The sequence below is a fragment of the Coccinella septempunctata genome, chromosome 3 (genome assembly GCF_907165205.1).
Source record: "Coccinella septempunctata chromosome 3, icCocSept1.1, whole genome shotgun sequence".
Classification (NCBI taxonomy): domain Eukaryota; kingdom Metazoa; phylum Arthropoda; class Insecta; order Coleoptera; family Coccinellidae; genus Coccinella; species Coccinella septempunctata.
This window is the reverse complement of record NC_058191.1, coordinates 446,172-465,014: the sequence shown is the minus strand read 5'-3', so window position 1 is coordinate 465,014 and position 18,843 is coordinate 446,172. Positions and strand designations below refer to the sequence as shown.

General features: G+C 36.2%; 1 protein-coding gene across 2 annotated transcripts in view; it reads left to right on the top strand.

The window, feature by feature from the left end:
* Positions 1 to 18,725, top strand: part of LOC123309406 (1-phosphatidylinositol 4,5-bisphosphate phosphodiesterase classes I and II) — a 54,661-nt gene extending 35,936 nt beyond the window's left edge. The window contains exons 6-14 of one of the 2 annotated variants that reach the window (XM_044892511.1): positions 1,582 to 1,844; positions 2,128 to 2,324; positions 2,474 to 2,675; positions 5,236 to 5,765; positions 10,398 to 10,800; positions 10,915 to 11,272; positions 11,356 to 11,623; positions 14,296 to 14,550; positions 16,491 to 18,725. In XM_044892511.1, the coding sequence (XP_044748446.1) occupies positions 1,582 to 1,844; positions 2,128 to 2,324; positions 2,474 to 2,675; positions 5,236 to 5,765; positions 10,398 to 10,800; positions 10,915 to 11,272; positions 11,356 to 11,623; positions 14,296 to 14,550; positions 16,491 to 16,583 (2,569 nt within the window). In that variant the 3' untranslated portion in view covers positions 16,584 to 18,725. The remainder of the gene's footprint in view (positions 1 to 1,581; positions 1,845 to 2,127; positions 2,325 to 2,473; positions 2,676 to 5,235; positions 5,766 to 10,397; positions 10,801 to 10,914; positions 11,273 to 11,355; positions 11,624 to 14,295; positions 14,551 to 16,490) is intronic. The other variant, XM_044892512.1, reaches the window with a different exon arrangement.
* Positions 18,726 to 18,843: the final 118 nt, after the last annotated feature.

The following is an 18,843-nucleotide window of genomic DNA, read 5'->3' as shown; positions in this document are numbered from 1 at the left end:
TTCGAAGATACAGGGTGATTTATGGATTTTGGCTTTAATTTTCGATATCTACAGAGTCAGAATGACTGGTCCGATTTTAATGAAATTTTGCGAGGTCGTTGACTTCCAATAACCCTTAAAATTATCTATATTTTCTGGATATTTTTCAGAATTGAAAAAAAGGACATTTTTGCCAATCAAATTCAATTTTCACTTGGCATGGCACACTTGTTAAAAGAGAAACGAACGAACGAAACATGATTGCATATTCATTTTTGAGAATACGGTCCTGTTTTAAATTGTTAAGTTAAAATTTTCATTGCCACCTGCCGATATTTTGAATAGCAAAAGCCCTCCCTTTAATTATTTTTCATTTTGACATCAACACACCAAGTGTGTTTGCATGTTCCCTGAAGAATATATTCGAAAAATGAATTATTGAACTATAAATTCTTTCTAAATTATCAAATATTATATAGAATATCGATGGAAATTAAATCTGGAAGGATTCCGCATTTTCTGAACCTTTTTAGGGTTTTCATTCGCAACTCTGGAACAAAATCAATCAAGAAATTGAAATGAACGATTTGCTCCTGCGTAAATTCTTGCACTAATTTGTCTGGAGCAAATCAAGTAGAAAAAATTGTTGCCCGACAATGAAATAAAAAAAAAGAACTCAAGTAGAAAAATGTGTCAGGATATCCTGACAAATTAGTGCAAGAATTTACGCAGGAGCAAAATCGGTTGTTTCAATTTTTTTATTGATTTTGTTCCAGAGATTAGCAGTGAAAACTCCAAAAAGTTTAAGGAAATTAGATAGATAATGCTTGGTTAGTACGATCTATTTCATCGTATTGCTCAGAAAATATGGATTTTTTTCACATTGAATATTCATTATGTGAATTGATTTCGAAGAAAGGTATCAACCGTCCTTCTGCCTAAAATTTGATAATTTTGAAAGACTTGATAGTTGAATAATACATTTTACAAATATAATTTTTAGGCAGCGTACTTGAACACTTGGTGTGTGTTGATTATTCAGAATGATAATTAATTGAAAAGAAGGCTTTCATTATTCAAAATCTCGGCAGGTGGCATTGAAAATTAAAACTAAATAATTGAAATCAGGACTGTATTCACAAAAATGAACCTGAAGTATATTTTCTTGCCTTCGTTTCTCTTTTGGAATAAGCGTGTTATGCGAAGGGTAAATTGAATTCGATTGAACAAGAATGTTTTTATCAATTCTGAAAACAAAAATTCTTCAACTGAACCAGAAAATATAGATATTCAAAAAATAAATCTCAATAGTTTGAGTTCTGTCCTGATAATCTGCGAATTGTCTGTGCGATCTTGAAGGGCTACTGGAAGTAAAGGAGCTCGCAAACACTCGTTCTCAAGTTATGAATATCGAAGATTTAAGCCGAAATCCATAAATCACCCTGTATCTCCGAATCTAATGACCTTTGTGAAAGGACTGGATGACCCTTATTCCGATTAGGCTATGGCCAACTGCTCGTGAAACACCATTATTATTTATTACCAAGTACCAAGTATTACCAAGTCTGTCATATTTATTAATTCCTATTTGTTCATCTTCAGGTGTGTAGAATTGGATTTTTGGAACGGAAGAACAGACGAACCAGTCATCGTCCATGGCTACACTTTCGTGCCGGAAATTTCGGCAAAAGAAGTATTGGAGGCGATAGCGGAAAGCGCCTTCAAAACCTCGGATTATCCTGTGATACTTTCCTTCGAAAATCATTGTAATCCCAAACAACAGGCAAAGATAGCTAATTATTGTAGAGAAATATTTGGAGATATGCTGTTAGATGCACCGCTAGATGCTTTCAAAGTAGAGCCAGGTACATTCCATTCAAACTAAACTTAAAATACACCGAAACTTAACAGACTTTGAAGAAGTTTGAGTATCGCTGCTTTGAGGTTGAAGTCGTCCATTTTTTTTTTCTGACTCCACCCATAAGACTATTTAGGTTGTCTGCTGATTTTTGTTTCACGAGGTTGAATATATATTACAAGCTCCATAGACAGTTCCAATTCTCTCCTCAAGATATTTGTCATTCATTAGCTTATTTAAAAAAAAAAGATTCACGATAATGCCTTGATATTTTTTATTTCTTCCTTTAGGAGTAGCTTTACCACCTCCTTCTGCCTTGAAAAGAAAAATAATAATAAAAAATAAGAAGAAACATCACCATCATCATCACAAAAAGAATGCTCCTGAAGTGCAGTCTCCCCCTCAGGAAGCGCCTACCCCTAATGCAGAGACCGAGGCTACAGGAAATGGTTCAATAACCAGACATCCTCCACTGCAAACGAGACAGGTGGGATTATGTACCCTTTTTAAAAGATAAATGTGACTTTTTGAGAAAAAAAGAAAACGTTTATATATTACGAAAGTATACTTTACTTTCGACAACTTTTAAAGTGGAATTTCGATATGTATAGTATTCTTTGTGATGTCTTTCCGCAGAGCTCTAAAGAATCTACAGGCACAGAAGATGAAGGCAGCACCAGTGAAGAAGAGAACGAATCGGTGCATGAACCAATCGAGCCTACAGAAATTAAGGAAGAGGGAGGCAAAAAACAGAGTGAAACTGAAGCGGGTGCTGAAATATCGGCTCTAGTCAATTATGTACAGCCGGTGCATTTTTCCAGTTTCGAAAATGCTAAAAGTAAGTTCGAATAATTATTTGTTGATGATTATAAAATATCAGTGAACGTTTCATTGAATACACTGCTCGAAAATTGAAGTGGATATTCGACAGAAAACTCTCTTTTTGCACTTGAATCAAATTTTCATTATTGATGTACAGGGTGCGCAAATTTCGATGTTTTAGCACTGCAGCTTTTGAACCAGAGAAGATAGACAAAATCTGATACCCCATTCTCGTTCTCTTTTTTTGAGAAACTAATAAGAGTAGTAGTCATTTTTGTCCACCTTCTTTTGTTTACGAGTTAAAAGCGAAAATTGGAAAAATGGTGATTACGAAATAAATTTATATCTCCTTTAATACTGATGATAGAGCTTTGAAATTAAAACATTATACAGGCACTTTTTTTAAGTAGAATCCAGTGGAGTGCTCGCCTTTTAAGCAGGATTTTCAATAACGAAGTTATGACCCAAAGTTATGATTTTTCAAATGGGAACACTAGATTTTTGTGCGATTTTTTGAAAGCTTAATTTTTACTGATTTCAAAAATATATATCATCATATGCTTTGTATCAATATAAATAATAGAAAATGGTCAAAAACCTTTTTTTTCAATATTTCTATGATTTCAACTTTTGACGAGCGCAGAAAAATAAAGCTTCCCATAACAAGAGGGCCATTCTTTCTATGATTTTCATCAATTTTGCCAAAATTTGAATCTTGGAGAAATTGTGTTAGAAGCATAGAAATTAAAGGACTAACAGAAGGAGTTTTTGAGCATTTTCTGTTATTTATATTGATAAAAACCATATGATGTCATATATTTTTGAAAAGCTTTCAAAAAATTGCACAGAAATCTAGTGTTCCCTTAAAAAAACAAAACTTTGGGTCTTAGCTTCGTAATTAAAAATCCTGCTAAAAAGGCGAGCACTCCACTGGATTCTACGTAAAAAAGTGCATCTATAATGTTTTAATTTCAGAGCTCTATCATCAGTATTAGCGGAGATATATAATAAATTTATTTCGATATCGCAATTTTTCCAATTTTTGCTTATAACTCGAAAACAAAAGAAAGTGCCCGAAAATGACGACTACTCTGGGTAGTTTCTCTGAAAAAGAGAACGAGAATGGAGTATCAGATTTTGTCTCCTCTGGTTTGAAAGTTTTAGCGCTAAGTATCGAAATTTGCCCACGCTGTATACGGTAGGCAAATTTGTGGCAGAATTGGTGATATAGAACTACAACTTTTTAACCCAACGAGAAAGGGGAAAATGCATGGCACATTACGTTCGTCTTTTTTCGAGAAACTTATAATGCCATCAACTTCATTCCTCTATTGTTTTTTGTTTTCGAGTTATATAGGCCAAAATTTAAATTTGGGTGATTTCAACTTTGGTCATTATCTCCGTTTCTGTTTGTGCTAAGATATTTAAATGAAAATATTATCGAGACACTTTTTTGATAAAGCAATCCAGTGGCGTACTATGATTTTTTCCAACAGGTTTATAAAAATATGTTTTTTCTTACGGAAACAGTCGTTTAAAATGATTTAAAAGAATCGCCTTTTTTTTACCGTTTCAGAAATAAATCATACATCGGCCCCAGCCTTTCTAAGTCATTTAAAGTCATTTAAAACTACTGTTTTCACAAGAAAAAATACATCTTTATGCTACATCTCAGCAAACCTGTTGGAAAAAATCATATTACGCCACTGGATTGCTATCAAAAAAGTGTCTGAATAATGTTTTCATTTCAACATCTTAGCACAAACAAAAACGGAGTTAATAATGGACCAAAGTTGAAATTTTAATTTTGGCCTATAACTCGAAAACAAAAGAAGATAGAGGAATGCAGTTGATGGCATTATTAGTTTCTCGAAAAAAGACGACCGTAATGTGCCATGCATTTTCCTCTATCTCGTTGGGTTGAAAAAGTTGCAGTTCAGGTATCACCAATTTTGCCCACTCTGTACAGGGTGTCCCAAGGTCGATGTCCAGTGGAGGTATCTGGGAGACTAGAATAGCTAGAGCAAAACCGATGACACTTTCCAAGTTCTTTTTCAGAGAAACAAAGAATGGTGAGAACCGTAGCCTCCTACGATTCTTCGTATTTTACTTATTAGCAAAAAATTATATTTTGACGAATTCGAAAAGTTGTCATAACTTTTTTGTCTTTGAAGTTACAGATCTGAAACTCGAACCTTCTACTGGCACTTTTGACGTAGAACTCACCGATTATCACTAGAATTTTCTTCATTTCGAAACATTAGGCGAACTGCAAACTTTTATTGAATTTGTTATTTTTGAATTGGAAAGAAATATTTCGTCAGTAGATACTGCGTATAAAAGTGCCTGTAGAAGGTTCAAGTTAAGCGGCAACGTCACAACGCTGAGAATATTTTAGTCAAATAGTTCTCGGTAAACGTCTAATAGGCCATTCACCGTGGGACACTCTGTATATCATTTAAAGTATACATGATCTGAGTCAAAATCATTAGGAGAGTTTATAATATCATATTTAATTGTGCTTTTCGATTTATGCCCGTATCAGTCCAGTTCTCCTTTCAATTTTCCTCTTTCAGAAAAAAATCGGTGCTATGAAATGTCCTCATTCGACGAACGCCAAGCGACCTCCCTACTGAAGGAGTACCCCGTGCAGTTTGTCAACTACAACAAGCATCAACTGAGCAGGGTCTATCCCGTGGGAACCCGTTTCGACTCTTCGAATTTCATGCCTCAGGTGTTCTGGAACGCTGGTTGCCAGCTGGTGGCTCTGAATTACCAGACGCTCGACCTGGCGATGCAGCTGAACGTGGGTATCTTCGAGTACAATTTCCGTTGCGGATACCTCCTGAAGCCCGAGTTCATGAGACGGACGGACAGGAGGTTTTATCCGTTCGCCGAGTCCACGGTCGACGGGATAATAGCGGGTACTGTTAAAATAACTGTGATATCTGGACAATTTTTATCCGATAAGAGGGTTGGTACTTACGTGGAAGCTGAAATGTACGGTCTTCCGGCGGATACAGTGAGAAAACGGTTCAGGACGAAAGTGGTGCCTAATAATGGAATTAATCCGATTTACGATGAGGAGCCTTTTGTTTTCAAAAAGGTAAGATCACGTGTGTATTACAATTTTTCGAAAGTGTTATGGCAGTATCCTACTAGATCCCCAAAGTGTTGGAACTAGTGGCGACACCACACGGAACACACTTAAGCATATGGAGCATGGGCTGAAGGTTACATAAGATAATCAGTGTTATAATTATAGAGCAGTCGTTCTGCTGGTCTCTCTTGGTTGCCTTCTGAGTTGCTCGGTTTAGTGATGGGGTAACAACGGTGTCGCCACTGGTTTGAACACCTTGGTGTCCTAGTGGAATACAACGCATAGGGCCAATTTCAACAAATGGATGTAACTTCGCTTAACTTAAACTTAGCTTAAGATTCAAATAAACTGTTTTTAACATTGACATCTGCTTTGTCAATTAAGTGAAGTGAGGAGGGTAAATAAACCACAAAATATTGTAATGAATCCCAGTTTTCTGAGGAAAATTGGAGTTCATTTTAGTGCATTCCTTTCGTTTTCATATTTCCGCCTTTGAAAATATTTAATTCTCAAATATTCAGTACGTTCATTCCGATAGGCAGAGTAAATGTAAAAAAACCGTTTATCTGTGTTTAACGTTGTTTTTCTTGCATGCCGTTGAAGATTTCGACGTTTTTCTGATGTTGATATGCGATAAACCGGAGCTGACGACGTTTTTCATTCTTGTCGCATTCTGGAATTTTCAGATTTTAAACGTGTGGGGGATTTGCCTATAAAAGCAGATTTTCCCCCGCGACGGTCTCTTCTACTTTTTACTTCAGCACTTCTACGTTTGACTTTTGATTCTGTTACTTCAGTCGCTTTTACTGCTCTTTTACTTCAGTTAGTTTATGCTCCGTACTTTCTGCGATTCGACGTTTAAGAATAATTTTGTGATATTAAGAATTGATTTTTAGTTTTTTTTCCTTTGATTTTCGGGAGTGCCTGAAACAAAGGAGGTAGGTCCCCGTCTTTACCGTTCAGTTTCTTTGTTAGACCTACACCGGTTACTTCTTTGACTTTGACACTGCTGTACTGTATCGCTTTCTGTTATATTTTATCGTTCTTTACCCTGTTTCGCGAGTCTGACTTTTCCCTTCGCTATCAGTCATGGCGCGTAAGCCCTTGGGGTACTGAAAGTCCCGTCAACCCCCCTGTCCGCGTTCCGCGTCATAAGTGTTGAATCCGAAATTTCTTCTTATCTATGAGTCATGGCGCGTAAGCCCTTGGGGTAGAGAATAAGAGATACCGCTCGTCGTCAGTGAAATACCGTAGTTGCGCTAAAAATAGACCTTTTCTTCGCTATCAGTCATGGAGCGTTATAGCCCTTGGGGTAGCGAATGAAAGTCTCGAATAGACCCGCCCTGGTTGTGTTTCTTTTCATTGGAGAAATACAATTACATCCCGATACCGTATAGCAAGTCATTTCACTTCGCGAGGTCATCCTTAGTATTCATTTCGTCAGTTCTGGTTTTATTGAACCTTTGATTTTTCACTGTACCCGGTATAAACTTTATTAAGTGCTCGTGATCGGATCGAATTTCCAGAATGTATGTTTGCTGATCGATTCGCTCATATTTCATACCTACACATATTTCCGTTGTATATATAATCAGTTTCCGAAGGTGTGAATAAACTGATACATAATTTGATTTTGACTACTTCGTTATCGCTATCACCCTAGATAACAGCGAACTCTGTCTCCGACTAGCAGCTACTCTGGTAGGTTTGCTATTCTTCCTAGTGAAAAGAATAGCTGGCGCTCGAGATAAGTTTTCTCCGAGGTAACCACGTTACAATATAGAGATACTTAACTGATAGTTGGGGAGCCCAAGGGGGAAATTCGGGATTTACTCAAGCGTGTCAGATTAATATTAGCGGAGATACCTTGAACACTGTAGAGTCTTTCTACCGAAAATTAGACCTGTATATAGGGAGATTTGTCTAGGACAGCCTGTCAGAATAGTAAAAAAAACGATCCTTGTATATACTCGAGCGTGTCAGATTAAGATACAGGGTGTCCGGCCACGGGGCAGCGGTCGATTACTCTTATTCTATTTACTTCAAAAAAAGAGTTTGAAATTAAACTTTCCTCTTTTTAAGTAGAGCATTTCCTAAAATTATTTAGAACTATACAAAGTGTTTCGTTTCTGCTGCACAGCTATCAACTTCGTCATTTTAAATAGAACACCCTATATATCTCACATTTTTGAATTCCTTATTAAATTTGAATACAAAGTTGATAACACAACTATATCTGAATTCTCAACGGTTTTCGAGAAATTTGACTTTTTATTAATATTTTGACAGTTTGAGGTACTTACATAAGGGACTATAGATCCGTCCCTATTCTATGTAATTGATTCCAATTTGGACTGTGTCTAGTCACCAAATGATACACTGAAAATTTTCTTTGTGAATAACTATATTATTTATAGGGTCCACGAAAACGTAGATCCATCATCAAAATAGAAATTCATCATAATCTTCATTTTTTTTTAAATGGTAAGCCATACTTTTTTTTTCCATTCATTATTTAAAACAACTAAAAGCAAACAAAAATGTCTGAATAATGAACAGAAAAAAAATATGCACTCTAACTCAAAAAAGGTTGAGAGTATGTAAAATTGCTTCGGACAAAAGTTGTACAGAATTTTATTATATTATCTAAAACTTTCATAATGTATACAGAAGCTATTAGAGGTACATGAAGGGGGATATTTGGAAAAAATGCCTTGTTATCATCTTCAAACTGTCAGATTAAGATTAGTGTCTTTTTGAAGGGTCAACAACGTCTACAACACCGAGCTTATCCATCTGTATGAAAATCTGACACGCTCGAGTATGTAACGATTTTTTTTTGCATTTTCAAAGGACCGCTGCGACCTTGCGTCACGTCCTGATTGTCGTTTCTTGAAAATTAGCTTCCTTTGGGTCCAATTAACATATCCTCTGAAAATCTGACGCGCTAATATTTTTTTACAATTTTCAACTCTTCTGTACGGCCAGCCCCACCACATATCTGTCAGATTAACATGAATTTATTATCAGAGACACGTAGGCGTGTCTTAATCTGACACGCTCGAGTATGTACACCTGACGATTTTTTTGAAAACCTGCATACGCTTTCCCCACTTCTGAATTCATTCATTCATTACTGCATCCTGTTACCGGGAATAAATCTACAAAAAGACAAAAAAAAAGGTGCTAACATACCTATAATTTCTCAGAGCTGTTTGCGACTATGTGCCCTCCTGTGACTGAAGAGACCCAACCGTGACCTACAGATCCTTCCACACTCTTGGCATGGATAGTGACCAATCAGATCTGTCCGCCGCTGTATTTTTCTCGAGTCTCCATTATATCTGTGGACCAAAGACCTCCACCGTGATCTGTCTAACGCTAGTTGATCCCAGTTATGATTGGCATGAATTGATTTTAGGGATTGATGTAGTGTATCCTTAAACCGCTTATACTGGCCTCCTGGTTTCTGAGCTCCCTGTGTGAATTCGCCGTACAGAGCTATTTTGGGGAGTCTTATGTCTTGCATCCTCAGAATGTGGCCGCTCCATCTGAATCGGGCCCTCGTTACTTGAGTCTCAATTGTTATGCAACTCGCGCGCTGCAAGACTTTTGCATTTGAAACTTTGTGGAGCCATCTGATGTGCATTATTTGACCCAGATGACGTTGTTGCGTTTGTTCAAGCTGTTTAATATGTCGCCTGTAGGGCGTCCAGCATTCGCTTCCGTAAAGAAGCGTTGGGAGGACGACTGCTTTGTAAACAGCTGTCTTGGTCGTCATATTGAGGTCGTGATTTTGAAACACTCTGTCCTTCAGCTTCCAGAATGCTCGTGATGCCGAATTGATACGCTTGTGTATTTCTGTGTCCAGGTTAGCCCCAGTATTTATGAAGCTTTCCAGGTATTTGAACTGCTCGACCTGTTCTAGAGTTTCATTCTTCAGGCTGATATCTGTTTGAAGGCTTTCTGGCGGACTAACCAGGATTTTGGATTTGTCGATATTGAGTCTAAGGCCTGTAACTTCATATATATGTGTATATATGGTGTCCAACATTATCAGTAGATCCTCTGAGCTGCTAGCGATAAGTGCGCAGTCGTCTGTATATTGAAGTTCCGTGATAAACTTTGTACGGGTTTTTGCTCTGAGGCGCTTCAGGTCAAATAGGCCTCCATCAAATCTTAATCTTATTCCAACACCTCTTGCAGACAATTATCGATACATGAGATATGACTGCTGAATGTGCATACATCAAAGAACCTTTTTTTTTCTGTTTCTACCATCTAATCTTCGAAATCCACTAGGTCTTCACGACGCTCGAGTAAATCCCGACTTAGCATTATATCCCCAGATATAATGACAATATATGAATTAAATACTTATTAATTGTTCATAAGTCCAAAACGCCTTATGTTGAGACGCTTTTATCATACATGCCCCACTTATTTTCAGGAATATTTAATTAAGTCATACTTAAAAATGATAGTTGCTTCAAAGACTGTAGGTTGATTGGAACTAGAAGCAGCAAAATGTAAACAATGTAAAACGTGTTAAAAAAAACCTCAGAGTCTGTGTCGATACATTTCTATACACACATTAACATAACGTATATAAATATCATAACCAATGGATTTTTCAAGGTGGTGCTACCAGAATTAGCTTCTATTAGAATAGTGGTTTATGAAGAATCGGGAAAATTCATCGGTCATCGCATCCTACCTGTGGTTGGTCTGTGTCCCGGCTATAGGCACGTCAACTTGAGAAACGAAATCGGCCAACCCCTCCCTCTAGCAACCCTGTTCCTCCATGTGGTCGTGAAAGATTACGTACCTGACGGTCTGTCGGATTTTGCGGAAGCTCTGGCGAATCCCATCAAGTATCAGAGCGAATTGGAGAAGAGGGCGCAGCAGTTGGCTGTCCTCACGGAAGATATGGAGCCCATTGAGGGGGAGGGAAAGGACACCCAGAGGAAATGTCCCAGCGGTAAAGTTACGAAGGAACAAGCAACGAACGGAAGTCCAGTGCAACGATATTCAATACCGAGTAAGTATTATAACTTACTTTCGTTTCGATTGACCTGCAATTTTCAGTTAAAAAAATGTTCTTGATTAAAATAATCTTATTCAAAAAATTACCTTTATATTGAATTTCTCTCAGCTGGGTCCCAATCAATGGAAGTTCCAAACGATGTCGAATTCACGAATGTGCCAGCAAGCTGTAGTGCAGACCTTGCAACGGAATCTACCACGAATACGAATTCACTGCCCAAATTGTCGGAAATCAAGCCGGTACCCGAACCGGCCGAGCAAATAGTGGCGGAACCGCTCGAAAAATTGCTAGAGAACAAACTGGTCAAGGAGAAAAAATTAGAATTGGAGAAAAAACTGGACGCTCTTAGGAAAAAACACGCCAAGAAAAAATCCACTTTTCAAACCCAAAAATCTAGCGAGTGCGGAGAGAAAAAGCCGAAACTCATTAATATGAAGCTGGTCAAAAGGTTGTCGAGTAAAAATATGTGAGTGCTTGTTAAAAAATTTCATTTTTCAACTTACATCTTGCTGTTGCAATTGTTTGAATTCCAATAATTCTTAACTGAAGGATTTCGTTTTGTTCCAGTATAAGTGGTGTGTTTTCAACCGAATCGCCCAGTATAGAACCTCTGACTGATGTTGCGGATGCTCCTGAAACTGTCGATGAAGAAAAACCTACATCTCTTCCTAGGAGCCAATCGGAACGTCTATTAGCGATCAATAAGGATTACATGCTGCAAGAAAGAGAACTCCGAGAGAAATACCATGAAATCATCTTTAATACCCTTGAAAAAGTTATGAAAGTATCGCAGAGCAACCAAGTTAAACTATTGAAGGTAAGGGTCATAGTTTGACTTGAAAGTGTTAAATCAATCTATGAAAGAAAACTAGTTTGAAACTTATTCTTATTTGCATCTCCCAGAAAAATCATGGGTAATCTAAATGTGATACATATTCTGAAAGAGCAACTCTTCTAGTATTAAATTTCGAAATTTCATAGACCTCGATGCAACAAATTTTAAAACAACCCCATCTTTCGGTAATTTTTCGACGAACAACTTTCGAGTAGATTATCTTCCAGCGAAATTATCGTAGATCTGAATGCGATGCATATTTTGAAAGAGCAACTTGTAATGAATCCCAGTTTTCTGAGAAAATTGGAGTTCATTTTAGTGCATTCATTTCATTTCACACTTCCGCCTTTGAAAATATTTAATTCTCAAATATTCAGTACATTCATTCCGATAGACAGTAAATGTAAAAAACCGTTTATCTGGAGTTAACGTTGTTTTTCTTGCATGCCGTTGAAGATTTCGACGTTTTTCTGAAGTTGATATGCGATAAACCGGAGCTGACGATGTTTTTCACTCTGTCGCATTCTGGAATTTTCAGATTTTTAACGTGTGGGAGGGATATTCCTATAAAAGCAGATTTTCCCCCGCGACGGCCTCTTTTTACACTTTTTACTCTTTAGTCTCTTTTGTCACTTGACGCTCTTTACTCTCTTTTCTCTTGTTCATTTTCTTTATTAGACCTACACCGGTTACTTCTTCGACACTGCTGTACTGTATCGCTTTCTGTTATCTTTTGACCATACTTTGCCCTATTTCGCGAGTCTGACTTTTCCCTTCGCTATCAGTCATGGTGCGTAAGCCCTTGGGGTAGTGAAGAGGAAGTCCCGTCAACCCCCCTGTTCGCGTTCCCGCGTCATAAGTGTTGAAATAGAAATCTCTTCTTTTCTATCAGCCATGGTGCGTAAGCCCTTGGGGTAGAGAATAAGAGATACCGCTCGTTGTCAATGAAATCCCGTAGTTGCGCTCAAAATAGACCTTTTTCTACAAACGTCAAAAAATGACAAGGTTCGCGCATTGACAACAATATGCGAAGTGACCTTTTTTTTCATTTTCCTTCGTTACCATGACACCGTGCGCGAAGTAGTGTGCGAAATACTTACTTCGCACACTACATGTAAACTATATGGGATTTTTATATCATAACCTTTATGTTCCTCAATCAAGCAAAAATCCAAGAAATCATTCATTTATTAATGTATATCAATAATTAAGGCTTTCAAATTGTGAGAAAATTTAACACTACCTAATTTTATTTATTATTCACAATGTTAACATTAATGGTGCAGCCAGTGCACGAACCAATAATTAGGTATTCCTAAACCAGATACCTCAGACTCAGCTCGTGATATCGTAGATTTGGTAGTTGGATAAGACTATCCATTTTTAATATGCAAGCAACTGCCGTAGAGGTGACAGCACTTGATCCTGAAATTTCAATACTCTTTTTCATATTAAGCTAAACATGTTACTTATTTTATAATAATATTTTTGACGTTTGTAGAAAAAATTTTGTTTGCATCTCATGCGCGAAATACTTTGGTGATCTCGACTATTTTTTTAACTCGGCTGCGCCTCATTAAAAAAAAACAGTTCTCGATCAAAAAAGTAGCGTTTCGCGCACTAGATACAAAAATAACTATTTCTTCGCTATCAGTCATGGAGCGTAGCCCTTGGGGTAGTGAATAAAGGTCTCGAGTAGATCCGCCCTGGTTGTGTTTCTTTCCTTTCTGGAGAAATACAATTAATTACATCCCGATACCGCATAGCAAGTCATTTCACTTCGCGAGGTCATCCTTAGTGTCCATTTCGTCAGTTCTGGTTGGCGCATTTTATTGAACAACCTTTGATTTTTCACTGTACCCGGTATAAACTTTACTAAGTGCTCGTGATCGGATCGAATTTCCAGAATTTTCCATATTTTATACCTACACATATTTCCGTTGTTTATATAATCAGTTTCCGAAGGTGTGAATAAACTGATACATAATTTGATTTTGACTACTTCCTTATCGCTACCACCCTAGATAACAGCGAACTCTGTCTCCGACTAGCAGCTACTCTGGTAGGTTTGCTATTCTTCCTAGTGAAAAGAATAGCTGGCGCTCGAGATAAGTTTTCTCCAAGGAAACCATGTTACAAACTCTTCTAGTAATAAATCTCTAAATTTCATCCACCTTGGCGCAACTATTCGGTCTTGAGGAAGTTTTAACTGAACCCAACTTTGAGGTAATTTTTCGACGGTCAACTTCCGAGTCGATTAACCTCTAGCAAAATAATCGTGGATCTGAATGCGATGTATATTTTGAAAGAGCAACTCTTCTAGTAATAAATCTCAAAAGTTCATCCACCTCGGCGCAACCATTCGGTCTTGAGGAATTTTTAGCTGAACCCAACTTTTTGGTGATTTTTCAACGATCCACTCTCGAGTCGATTAACCCCCAGCAAAATCATCGTAGATCTTAATGCGATGCATATTTTGAAAGAGCAACTCTTCTTGTAACAACTCTCAAAAATACATCCACCTTGAGGAATTTTTAACTGAACCCAACTTTTTGCGCGATACTAAGGCAATGGTGTTACATGGATAAATAACTTCTTCTATTATTCTGATCTTCAAAGCCTGAAGAAGTAATTATTTGACAATTTTTCGATAGGAACAATACCAAAGAGACACAACTGAGCTGATGAGAAAACTACAAGCTGATCATCGAGAAGAGGTGAAGGCTCTCGCCCGAAAACATCTCAATAAAGAGCAATTCACAAGGATCAAAAAAGAAGTAGTATCTGCTGTTGTGGATAGGGGAGTGTCTGAAAGAGAAAAGCTGACGCAGCAATTTAACGAAAAACAAGATGAACTGACAAGACAGCACGAGTGTGTTAAGGAGGCTTTGAATGAACATAGAACCAAGGTGAGCAGTAGTACTCAATGATTTTTTCTTTTCAGATCTACAAAGAAATGACATGCAATAAACTGTACCTACCGTTTTAGGCTAGACTCTTGGTCTTTTTGGGCCTATTATTGTATACAGGGTGGTGAGTGGTGACAAATTCGATGCTCGCTACTACCTATAACTTCCAAACTATATCAGATTGGAATTTCTTGAGAAAATTGCTGCATTTTTAAAAATCCTTGAATATTATTTCTGTCTAGTCCCTATCATAGATTAACTAAATTTGTCAACGTTCCTGATATCTCCTTTTGTTCTAGACTTATAAAAAATCGGAAATACAGGGCGAGTCTTTGACTCCTACTGATATTGTAGGATTAGATTCTTGAGGTCAAAAGAAATACTTTTTTCCTACACATTTTTTTTCCGAATCGGCTCGGTTTGAAAAATACAGGCTGTTAAAAAACCATAAAAAATGTTATTTTTAGTTCTATCTCACAATTGGTTTCATCTAATGAAATGAATTTTGGAATATAGTTTTTCATTTATTTGATGAATCTTTTTCGAAAACAAGATATCACCCACGTTTTCCAGGTTCTCATTATGACCATTACGTACCATAAAAATACCAAAAATTTCAAAGAACCCAATAACTCTTGAAACTAAGTTGGACTCTATATAATGGATATTTGAACGTTTTGTAAAATAAAAGTATTCTTCATATTTTCTCCTAACATGTGCCGTTTTCGAGTTATTTGATGTTCAAAAATAAAAAAGTATCTGTGAAATTCGAAAAATTGGGTACTTTGGCTGAATACAACTCTGTTTAAAAGATCCACAGTTGTGTCACAGATTAAGCTAGTTATTCTGAAGGTAATTTATGAATCATTATGAAAACTTAGAATGGCTAGCTATGTCTTTTTATCAGGGCTGAATGGGAAAAATTGTATAGGAAAAAAGTGTTTCTTTCGACCCAAGAATCTACTGTTAAAATATTTGTACGAGTCAAAGGCTCACCCTGTATATGGTTTTCGGAAATAGTTCACGTATTACCTATCTTCTTTATTTTTTTATTTTTTATTCATTGTTATTGTAATTTTTCAAGAAGTAAAATTTCTATCTGGTGCATCGAAATTATCACTTCCCTGTATACAGGGTGTTTTCAAAGGTGAGGCTTTTTTTGATAGAAGGTAGAACTCATCAAAATGAGTCGTTTAACCAAAAATTGTCTACATAATATATCCAAGAAGGCTGTTGAGATACAACCCCTAGAAGTTCGACAAAAATTCATAGAATTTCAAGTACGGGACTGTGGAAGGTGACGAAACAAAACATAAACATATCGCTGGATATCCTTAGGTACCAAGTTCATCGGATTAGATGCATCAGGTCACTTTTGACAGAATCATAAGTGTTGTATCGTGCAATTAAGGATGGAAAAAAATGTAGAAAATCGAGACAGTTTCTTGAATGTGCCTAGGTTAGTTAAGTTGAAAAAGTTCTATGATGTTTCCTCATTTCATCCCATTTTTACGACGATTGTTGGAATGTTCGAACAAAAAGATTGTGATGCCCATTGTGAAAAATTTCGTGAATAATTTAGACGAATTTTATTGGTGAGATTTTGAAGTATTATTCTATTTTTTACACTTGTGTCTTAAGTCTCTTCTGTCAGTTGGTATCGAAATGAGCCATTCATGAAATCGTGTAAGTTGCTAAAAAATAATCAGAACAATTCGGCAATCCTAAGTTTCCATTTTCATTACCACGTAAATGTCGAACGAGCCAATATCCTAAACGAAACTCTGTCATTTCGAAAGTTTTGTGTAGGTGATTTTTGGTGATACGTTTCATTTTGACCAGTTCTACCTTCTGTTGGAAAAAAGCCTCACTTTCAAATACACCCTGTATTTTCTGCTCTGATGTTGTGTCGGTTGAATGACTTGTTTGTTTTCTCATAGGCAAAAGCTGCGTTAACTAGAGAATTCGAAGTTAGATTGGCCAGACTAGACGGTGAGGCCAGTGGAGGTAGCCAAATCGAATGTACAAATTAATTTAAATATTGAATGTATATATTTAACATAAAAATGCTGAGGAAGTATTCATATTCTACATGACAACGGATTCTTGTGATGTGCGTATGATGAAAATATGAGATATTTATGTACAGTTGCATACACCGTTTCAAAACGGAGATTTCAGTATTGATATATATCGGTCATTTAAAAGTAGTTTAAAGCAATATAAAAATAGATATCGATGTTACTTATCAAATAATAACTTAAGATCAGTCTCTATTAGTCTGATGATGAAATGAAGCAGCACTTCTCACCATAGTATATTATATTTTGTAAATTTTGATCTCTACTACTCTTGACCAGTCTTGTTAATAGAAGAATTTAAATTAAGTCGAGGAATCTGAATACTTTCATAAATTATAAGTAACAACTCATTTTTGCATTTCGTAGCCACGTGTATCTTGAACGCATCAAAATAATCAATTCGGAAACAGCGTCTCACATTTCCAAACAACTCGGTTTTTACTACAGGGTGTTTCACGCAAAGTGTTCATTTTTAGACGTATCTTAGCAGCCCTAGATACGCCAAACTTTGTTATTTCAAATGGGGAACCCTATATTTTGTTACATACAGTGCGAGTCTGTAAATCTTGGTATTATTCACTAAATCAAAGACAGGTTTTTTGGTTATAAATATCCTCGCATTGGTCGATTGGCATTTTGAATTACGCTTTTTTTGATGTGAGAAAGCGTTATACAGCGTGTTCCAAATTTGAGATATGACGTCATATCGATAATTTTTTTTCAATATTTTTGAAGGGTATATGAAGTTGCACATGCGTAACGAATATCAAATTCTTATTTCTTGGAATATCAAATGATATTCCATAATTGGTATTTGGGTCTATAAAATTTTCTCAGATCAAAAAGAGCGCAATTCAAAATACTAAAATCTTCCTATCAAGCCTTATATCTACAACAAAAAATCTGAATTTATTCCAAGTTACCTCCACTAAACTGTATTTGAATTCCTCATAAAATTTTAACTTTCCAGTACTGAAACCTCTAGGTTCTTCTTCAGATAAGCCTAATGGACTATTCGAGTAAAACACCCTGTAGATCCCTGTTATTTACATTCCATATTCATAAATCTTCAAAATTACAGTTATAACGAAAAAAATACATGCCCATCGTTATTATTATCAATAAATTTTTTGCTACATGGCACATGGGACATAAACTACTTTTTTCTACTACTTTAAAATTGCCGTATCATTATTAACTTGAAAGAAATAAAGAGGACCTAGGAACTAGAGTAATTTAGTTCTCAAGTAATAGTTGCTGAGGTAAAATAGTGATGATACAACGTAAAATAAAACATATATACTTTGAATATCTCAGGTTCATTCGCTAATACTCTAATTCCAAATTGTTAAACTATCTGAATTTTCACAACTCTTCTACCTCACTTGGAGAATGACGAATCAAATTAGTTCAAGGATTTTAATCATTATGTACATGTGGCTCTGTAATAGGTTAAGGGTGTGCTAAGTTTACCACTAGTCATCTCGGATGTACTATATATGACTCGAATGAAAAAGCATCAAAAAATTTTTACAATGATTTCTATGTATATAATGATGATACATAATCAGAGATCTAGAATGTATAGTTATAGTTTGAATTTTATTTTTTTTACCTAGTGAGATTAATTCTTTGAATAATTTTTATTTTGTTGATACGGTTGAATAATTATTTTTATTATGTGTTTTCACACGGGCAATTTTCACTTAATGTGTTTTATATTTTGATATAGACTTCTCCGCAATATTTTTTTATTGTGGGAACCGCATAATGAATCACAACATGTATAGGTAAGCTACTTTCGATATTTCAGCATTGCTGTTGGGGTCTTTTGCACAGATGAGCGCTATGCGAGATAACGAGCTCCTCAAATTCGCTCTTATTTGTACCCCATCCTGTATATAATACTTTTCTTAACGTGATTCGCGGGTGACCCTTTATTATTGTAACTTGATGAGATCTGAGAATCCTTAGAGATTGGATTATAAGAAAATTTTTTTATTTAGCTTCCGTACTGAAACATCAAAATTTGTTCACCCTGAACGCTTAACACAAAAAATTGTTGTTTTGGTGAGATATACAGGGTGTGTCTTTGACTCGTACAAATATTTCAACAGTAGATTCTTTAGGTCAAAAGAGACTCTTTTTTCCTATACCATTTTTCTCGATTTGGCCCTGATAAAAGATAAAGCCATTTTGAGTTTTCATAATG